General features: G+C 35.2%; 2 protein-coding genes across 4 annotated transcripts in view; one reads left to right on the top strand and one right to left on the bottom strand.

Annotated features, from left to right (window-relative positions):
- The window catches only part of LOC106874334 (major facilitator superfamily domain-containing protein 12), a 78,338-nt gene that overhangs the window by 22,668 nt on the left and 47,776 nt on the right, over positions 1-7,894 (top strand). For both annotated transcript variants that reach the window (XM_014922036.2, XM_052965666.1), the window contains exon 2: positions 2,633-2,943. In XM_014922036.2, the coding sequence (XP_014777522.1) occupies positions 2,633-2,943 (311 nt within the window). The remainder of the gene's footprint in view (positions 1-2,632; positions 2,944-7,894) is intronic.
- LOC128247040 (uncharacterized) overlaps positions 4,358-7,894 on the bottom strand; it is a 66,648-nt gene continuing 63,111 nt past the window's right edge. For both annotated transcript variants that reach the window (XR_008263467.1, XM_052965667.1), the window contains one exon: positions 4,358-4,445. Coding sequence is in view for 1 of the 2 variants with exons in the window: in XM_052965667.1 (XP_052821627.1) it covers positions 4,404-4,445 (42 nt within the window). In the remaining variant the exon portion in view is untranslated. The remainder of the gene's footprint in view (positions 4,446-7,894) is intronic.

The raw sequence follows: 7,894 nt of genomic DNA, 5'->3' as shown, positions 1-7,894 counted from the left end.
AAACGTGTACCTTTAGCATAGTTCTCGGGGATATTCAGCATGACACAGTGTGACAAGGCTGACCCTTTGAATTACAGGCACAACAGAAACAAGAAGTAAGAGTGAGAGAAAGTTGTGGTGAAAGAGTACAGCAGGGTTCGCCACCATCCCCTGCTGGAGCCTCGTGGAGCTTGAGGTGTTTTCGCTCAATAAACAGTCACAACGCCCGATCTGGGAATCAAAACCGTGATCCTATGACTGCGAGTCCACTGCCCTAACCACTGGGCCATTGCGCCTCCACTTTAAATAATTATAAACACTTTTTATAATTAACATCTTTTATATGCATTTTTTATTTCAATCTTTCTAGTTCTGTATAACTGCATATAATATTTTGTAGTAATATTACCCTTAAAGTATGGCATTCTTTTTATCAGATTTGTAATTATTTCTGTCATTGTGTAATTTTTAATTGGATTCATTATATTTCATATAGTTATGTCTGAAAATTTGTAGGTAAATGTGTGGGTGTATGGTTAAGAAGTTTGCTTCCCAACTACATGGTTTTGTATTCAGTCGCACTGCATGGTACCTTGGGTAAGTGTCTACTACAATAAGTGTGAACTAACCAAGGCCTTGTAAGTGGATTTAGTTGATGGAAGCTGAACGCCATATATATATATATATATAAATGTGTGTGTGTGTGTTTGTCCTTCACTACTGCCTGACAACTGGTGTTAGTTTGTTTACATCCTGTAACTTAGCAGTTCAGCAAAAAGATCCCAATAGAATAAGTACTATGATTAGGGTGAAAAGGTAAGTACTGGGATTGGTTTGTTCAACTAAACCCTTCGAAGTGGTACCCCAGCGTGGCTGCAATCCAATGACTGAAACTCAGCTTGAAGAATCCATCTGGCAATTCTTTCTAGCAATATTTTAATCACATGTCCATTGTGACCTCTCAGTGTAGAGAAGTAGCAGCTTGACCTTGGGAGACTACCTTATTTCTAAGCTATGCATCCTGTCAAGTAACATTACTTCAGAGATCCTTGGAGAAACCCCATTTCAGACACCTGTGTATAAAGTCACATATATACATAAAACTCTCATAAAAAAATATGTGATAAGACCGACAATTTCAACAGAACCTGTTCAACATTTTCTATCCATTCAGTTTTATCTTGTAAGGCTTGAGTGAACTCAAAGCTATGATAAAAAATACATGTCCAAAATGCTACAAAGTGGGATTAAAATCAGATCTCATGATAATGAAATGAACTCCTCAACCACTTGGCCATGCTTGCACACATGTACGCACACACATTCATGCACATGTGCATACACACGCACACACACACACACACACACACACACACACACACACTTACACGTATACTCATACTCACACACACATTCTTTTGTAGTCAATTAGATATTGCAGGTGTTACTTTTTAATTATTCCAATATGGGAATCTTTATAGAAATCCTTATTTAGTTTTTTCACACACTCTACACAAGCAGACACTGCCTTACTGTAGACTGTTATATCTTACTATCATCATCATTACCATGAACAGAACAGCTTACTGTCTTTATGAACTTTAATCTTGTACTGTTGGTAGCAGAGGTTTTCACAAATGATTGAGGAACTCCCAATATTTCAACATCTGACCAAAATATTCTTTCACCCAGTGTCCCTGAACCTCAATCATAGATGCTTTATCATCTAACATTTACCATTCATCACATATTCAAATTGATGTAATTTGTCTCTCCAATCTATGTCTTCATTCTACTTAGGGATCATAATTCTGTTAGTGCTTTTAATATACAAACATCTTTTTGTCTACTAGGACAACAGCATTGCAGATCTATCCCATCATAAACTCATTCCATTGTGGTCCATCTTGATAATCTACTTCAATGGTTCTCAACCAGGATCCATATGACTCTTGGAGTGGGGTGGGAGAGTGCATTTAAGACTTTGTAGTTTAAATTTATCTGCAATAAATTGGTTATATTTCTACAGTGTGAAGGCGTATGGCTCAGTGGTTAGAGTGTCGAGCTTACAATCGTGAGGTTGTGAGTTCGAATCCTGGACCAGGCTACGTGTTGTGCTCTTGAGCAAGACACTTTATTTCATGTTGCTCCAGTTCACTCAGCTGTAGAAATGAGTCGCGACGTCACAGGTGCCAAGCTGTATCGGCCCTTGCCTTTCCCTTGGATAACATTGGTGGCGTGGAGAGGGGAGGCTGGTATGCATGGGCGACTGCTGGTCTTCCATAAACAACCTTGCCCGGACTTGTGCCTGGGAGGGTAACTTTCTAGATGCAATCTCATGGTCAGTCATGACCAAACGGGGTCTTATTTCTACAATACACAAAATATCTTAACAGTTTCTTTTTATACAATTCCTAATATTTAATTATAAAAATATAATGGGATTTTTTTAAACATTGGATAGCTATGGGGCTCTACCTGAGTAAAATAAGAATCAAAGGGGTCCATAAGCAAAAAATTTACTCCATATACATATGTTTCATTAACAGCAACAATCATGCTATTTTTTTTTTTTTGTATTATATCTAGACCCTTTTTTGTAGTTTGGTTGCTTGTGTATAATCTTATCTTTTCTTTTTTTTTTCTTTTCCAGGTCAGTAAACTCTGCCCTAAATGGCCATTCAACAAGCACCAATAACCAGACTCAAGATGACGGCATGCCCTTTATCAGAAAACTTACCTTTGGTTGTGGGCATGTATTTAATGATTTGGCTGCATCCATGTGGTTCTCTTATTTATTAATTTACTTCAACAAAGTACTGAACTTTAATAGTGTTTTGGCTGGCTATCTCATGCTTGCAGGACAGATCTGTGATGGACTATCCACAACTTTTGTCGGAATTGAATCTGATCGAATAAATGGATGTTGTTTTTTAGGTAAAAGGAAATCCTGGCATCTAGTAGGTGGGTAGTTTTGTTTTTTAACATGGTTTATTTGTAAAAGAACTTTTTTTAACAGCAAAGCAAAAGATGAGAGCAAAAGTTTTAATAATATTAATAATAATAACAAAAGTGTTACTCATTATGTGACAGATTATGTTGGGAGTATACTTTTGCTACTACATATCAAGTGATGTTATATAAATACAATAATTATTATTTTATTTGCATGTGTGGTAAGAAGCTTGCTTCCCAACTACATGGTTCTGAGTTCAGTCCCACTCTGTGGCACTTTGGGCAAGTGTCTTCTGTTATAGCCTCAGAGTAACCAAAGCCTTGTGAGTAGATTTGGTAGACAGAAACTGAAAGAAGCCCATTATGTAAGGGTGTTTGTGTGTATTCTTTGAGTCTGTGTTTGTCCCCCACCACCGCTTGACAAACAGTGCTGGTGTGTTTACATCCCTGTAACTTCGTGGTTTGGCATAAGAGATCAATAGAATAAGTACCGGGGTCGATTCATTTGACTAAAAATTCTTCAAGGCGGTGCCCCAGCATGGTCACAGTCTAACGACTGAAACAAGTAAAAGATAAAAGATACTACTAATATATTGGTTTCAAATTTTGGCACAAGGTCAGCAATTTTGGGGGAGGATTTAGATCAATTACACCAACTCCAGTGTTCAACTGGTACTTATTTTATCGACCCCAAAAGGATGAAAGGCAAAGTTGAACTGGGCAGAGTTAGAACTCAGAACATAAAGACAGACAAAATGTCACTAAACCTTTTACCCAGCATGCTAACGATTCTGCCAGCTCACTGCTTTAATACTAACAATATATTGAAATGAAACTAAATAGATTACTTGTTTGTATATTTGTTCTAAATGTACATTATCAGTTACAATAATACTGTTTAACTATCAGTTAATTAAAAATGTAACTTGAGCTGATATTATCAACAGTGATAAAAGCATATTCCAGCATTGCTAGTTATATAACTGGTAACCTTCTAATTAATTAATCAAGGAAGATAAATCCAATAAAATCAGTTATTTTCCTCTGGGATGAGGAGAAATCAGAGAGGGGGGGGGGGGAACACTGCCAATTATATTAATAGCTAATATATAATTATATATTGTGATTATCTAGAGGAGTGGGATTGAGGTTTAAGTCATAACATAAAGAGACCTCTCTTAAGTTCATGAGTTAATTTAAAACAAAAAAGAAAATCCAACACGAAAATTATTATCACTTTCTCAAATATTTCTCCACTTTTACCAATTTATGCCAATCTCTTACAATTAAAAGACAATATCATCTTCAACAAAAGCAGTGAGCTGGCAGAAACATTAACATGCCGGGCAAAATGCTTAGCAGTATTTCATCTGTCTTTACATTCTGAATTCAAATTCTGCTGAGGTCGACTTTGCCTTTCATTCTTTCAAGGTCAATAAATTAAGTGCCAGTTATGCACAGGGGTTGATCTAATCGACTGGCCGCCTCTCCCAAAATTTCGGGCCTTGTGCCTAGAGAAGAAAAGAATATCATCTTCAACAAATTTTGTATAATAACCATAAACTGTGTCATTCTTAAGTTTTATTCTTTGGTTTTACATTTGTTTACAATGGAAGTTTGTCCTATGTATTTCATTACTCTTTTGATATCTGGAACAGTCAACATATTACATTTGATGTTATAATTTTATATCTAGTACTCATGTCCAGTAAGTATAAACAGATCTTTCATTGGTTTTGATGATGATTATTCCAGTTGTTCCATCAACCAAAGTACCTACTTGTTAAATTATAGTGTAAGTGGCTGAGTATTCCACAGAGGCAGCTCCCCTTTACATAATCTACCTGTAGACTCAGTGTCACAGTGTGTGACAAGGCTGGATCTTTTGAACTATAAGTACATCCTATCTGATGGGCTTCTGCACAGTTTACGTCTATCCAATTTCATTCACAAGGCTTAGGTCAACTTGAGGCCACAATGCAAGACACTTTTCTAAGATGCTACACTGTGGAGAACAAACCCAATGCATCATGATCATGAAGCAAACTTCTTAACCACTTGGTCATGTTTGCATCCAGACATAAATACACACAGACACTCACACAGACACATACACATGCAGATACATACAAACTTACACTGGTGATGTTTTATGATCGATTAAACATTGCAGATGTTACTTTTTTTAATTAATTATTCTGGCTAGTGAATTTTTGATATTATTACACAGATTGACATTAATAGTTTACTTTTCTATCTTATGGTTTATTGCCATTGTCACCACCATTTTAATAAACATTCTTCCATTACTGGCTTAAGTGAAGCAGACTATTCAAATTGCTTAACTGCTCAGTCATACCTGCATTCTCAATTAATATTCAGTTTCCTTTTTTCTATTTTGACAAGGCATCTCATTACTGTCAATATCTTAGGGCACATTATAAAGGATATATGATTAATCATAGCAAAAGATTGTCTGTCATACCAGAAGAATAATATTGATGGAAAATCCTTGTCTGCTCATGTTAGCTCATGGTAAAGCAGTAACAAATCAAAAATCTGCAACAACTTTTATGACCTGTACTCAAATTATGATATACTTATAGGGTGTCCAGTTTGTTACTTTGTATTTAATCTTATTCTAGTATTCTAGCTATAGATATTGCCCTTTTATCTTAAAATCTAGTACTAAAATCATGTCTCTATTTTTAAAATAGTTGGGAGTCTCAGTTTTTTGGACAATAAATGTCTTCCACATAGAATACATAAAAGCTTTATTGTTTGGTGATATTGAAAATAATTTTAGTGAGTATAATGATTATATTATGCTGTTGACCCTTTTGCATCAATGTGTCTGTGTGTGTATTGTCATCTTTTCTGAAATACCATGAAGTAAGAATAATTCAAGAAACAAGTCAATTTAAAATAGGCTTTAATTCACTAAAAGTTTTAATAGAACTGTCAGGAATAACCATTTACAAAGTATTTTTAGCAAAGTAGTAGACAGCAGCTGCAGAAATTTAAGATCTTAACAGTTTCCTTTACTAGAAAATCCTAGAATTATCACATTCTTCTCTGTGAAAACAAACAAAATTACCTATGCGCAATATTATTAGGGTATTATTTGTGACCAAATGGATAAATCATTTAGACAATTGCTCAAAATAATTATTTTTCAAGCATAACCAAATCTTTTAGCTGGTCTTCTGTTGAGAGTAGAGCATTTAACACAAAGTCACTAGAAGATTCAATTTGTTTGATCCAGTTGTTGTGTATGTACTTTGTCATTTTAATGTTGTCCACTGAATACAGAAGATTTTGTATCCAAATAGATTGTACCGGCCTTGTAATGCCAAGGTGGCAAAGAGGCTTCTAGAATTCTAAGAAGTTACTCTGTAAAGCAATACCTTATAAGTCTCATAATAGTACATATGCAGTTGTGTTAAGAAATTCAGGATGATGTAAAATTTTGTAACAGAATGGTATGACTTTTAATTGCCTTGATATTTCACAACCTTAATCTGAGTTTTGAATTTTAAACTGAACACATTTCAGATTTCTGATCAGTGAGTTAAATCTTCTCTCTCAGAGAAAGTGGTGTCCCTTTTTCACAGCTTCAGTTATTATAAAAACCTCTTTATTTTGCAATGATTTTTCTTGGCAGAATTTTCTGGTTGAGAAAAGAATGCTACTGGCCTACTGTTTTGACTAAGAGTAACCCCACTTGTAGCTCCATAGTAAATAACATACAAGGGGCTGCTGAAAAGTTCTTGGCTTTGGGTAAAAGAAAATACAGGCAGATCAGTCATGATTTTAGTTAACATATTCCCCTCTCCGATTCACACAGTTATTGCACCAGTCCTTCAGTTTTTCTAAGCCCTGTAAAAGAACTCAGAAGGTTGGGCCTCCAATCAGGCCTTTCACAATACCCTTAAAGTCAGGAATTTTTCAGCACCCCCTCGTATGTTTACTTACTTTATTCTTGACAGACTCTATGGTAACTGTTTTTAGGTTATTGATTACTGTTAGCTTCTTCTGAGGGCAGAGCCTGAGCATTAATTAGACAAGGACATGGAAATTTCCTTCAATGAAGTTGAGCATATGAGATCTGAATACAATCCGTTATGGCCAATATGATAACCTAAGATGCAGATAAATTCAATAAAAATTTGCATTTATCATATTAAATAAAGTCAATTATACTAGACAAAAATTATTCATAGCTCTATTCCTATATGCAAAAGCTTTATTAACTGATCAAGTAGACTTGAGTAAACTATACTATACTGATGAAGCCTAATAGACAGAAACATGATCATAGTTTTTCCTTGCCTGTAGACAGAGATCAGAATTTCTTTACCCTAACAGGTAAATTACCTTTGAGAGCTTGCCTTTTAATTTCTTGCAAATATCTATTTTTTTTCATTGAGAATCACTAGTAACTGATGGTTACTAAGAGGGAAATTTCAATTAAGATGTTTTTTGTACCATGGCATTCAGTGCATCTCCCTTTTACTTATTTATCCAAATTAATGGCATTGACTCATTTGAGATATTTCCCTTAGCTTATCTTCTTTTTTAAAACATCCAGTCATGTGTCTTGCTCATTATTTCACTTCACAATGTAATTTAATACCTTAACCTCATATTCCCTACTCCTTACGGACACATACATAATCATGCACAAGCACAATCTGATAAACACACACACACACACACACACACACACACATGATTGCTGAAAAACCAGTTAGATTTTAAACGAGGAACAATAGCTGTAATGGGCAGAAGAGTTTGTGTGTGTGTGTAAGAAATTAAAATGACAAGGGAAAGAAGAAATTACATCATGAACTTCATTAGCTTACAACTGTTTCTGCTATAAGATACAATACGGGTGACTAGACCATAACCCACACCACCAGATATTTTAAGCATCTCAGCAATGATTATAGATGGGCCG

The sequence above is a fragment of the Octopus bimaculoides genome, chromosome 2 (assembly GCF_001194135.2).
Source record: "Octopus bimaculoides isolate UCB-OBI-ISO-001 chromosome 2, ASM119413v2, whole genome shotgun sequence".
In the NCBI taxonomy this organism is placed as follows: Eukaryota; Metazoa; Mollusca; class Cephalopoda; order Octopoda; family Octopodidae; genus Octopus; species Octopus bimaculoides.
This window is presented reverse-complemented; position numbering and strand designations above follow the sequence as displayed.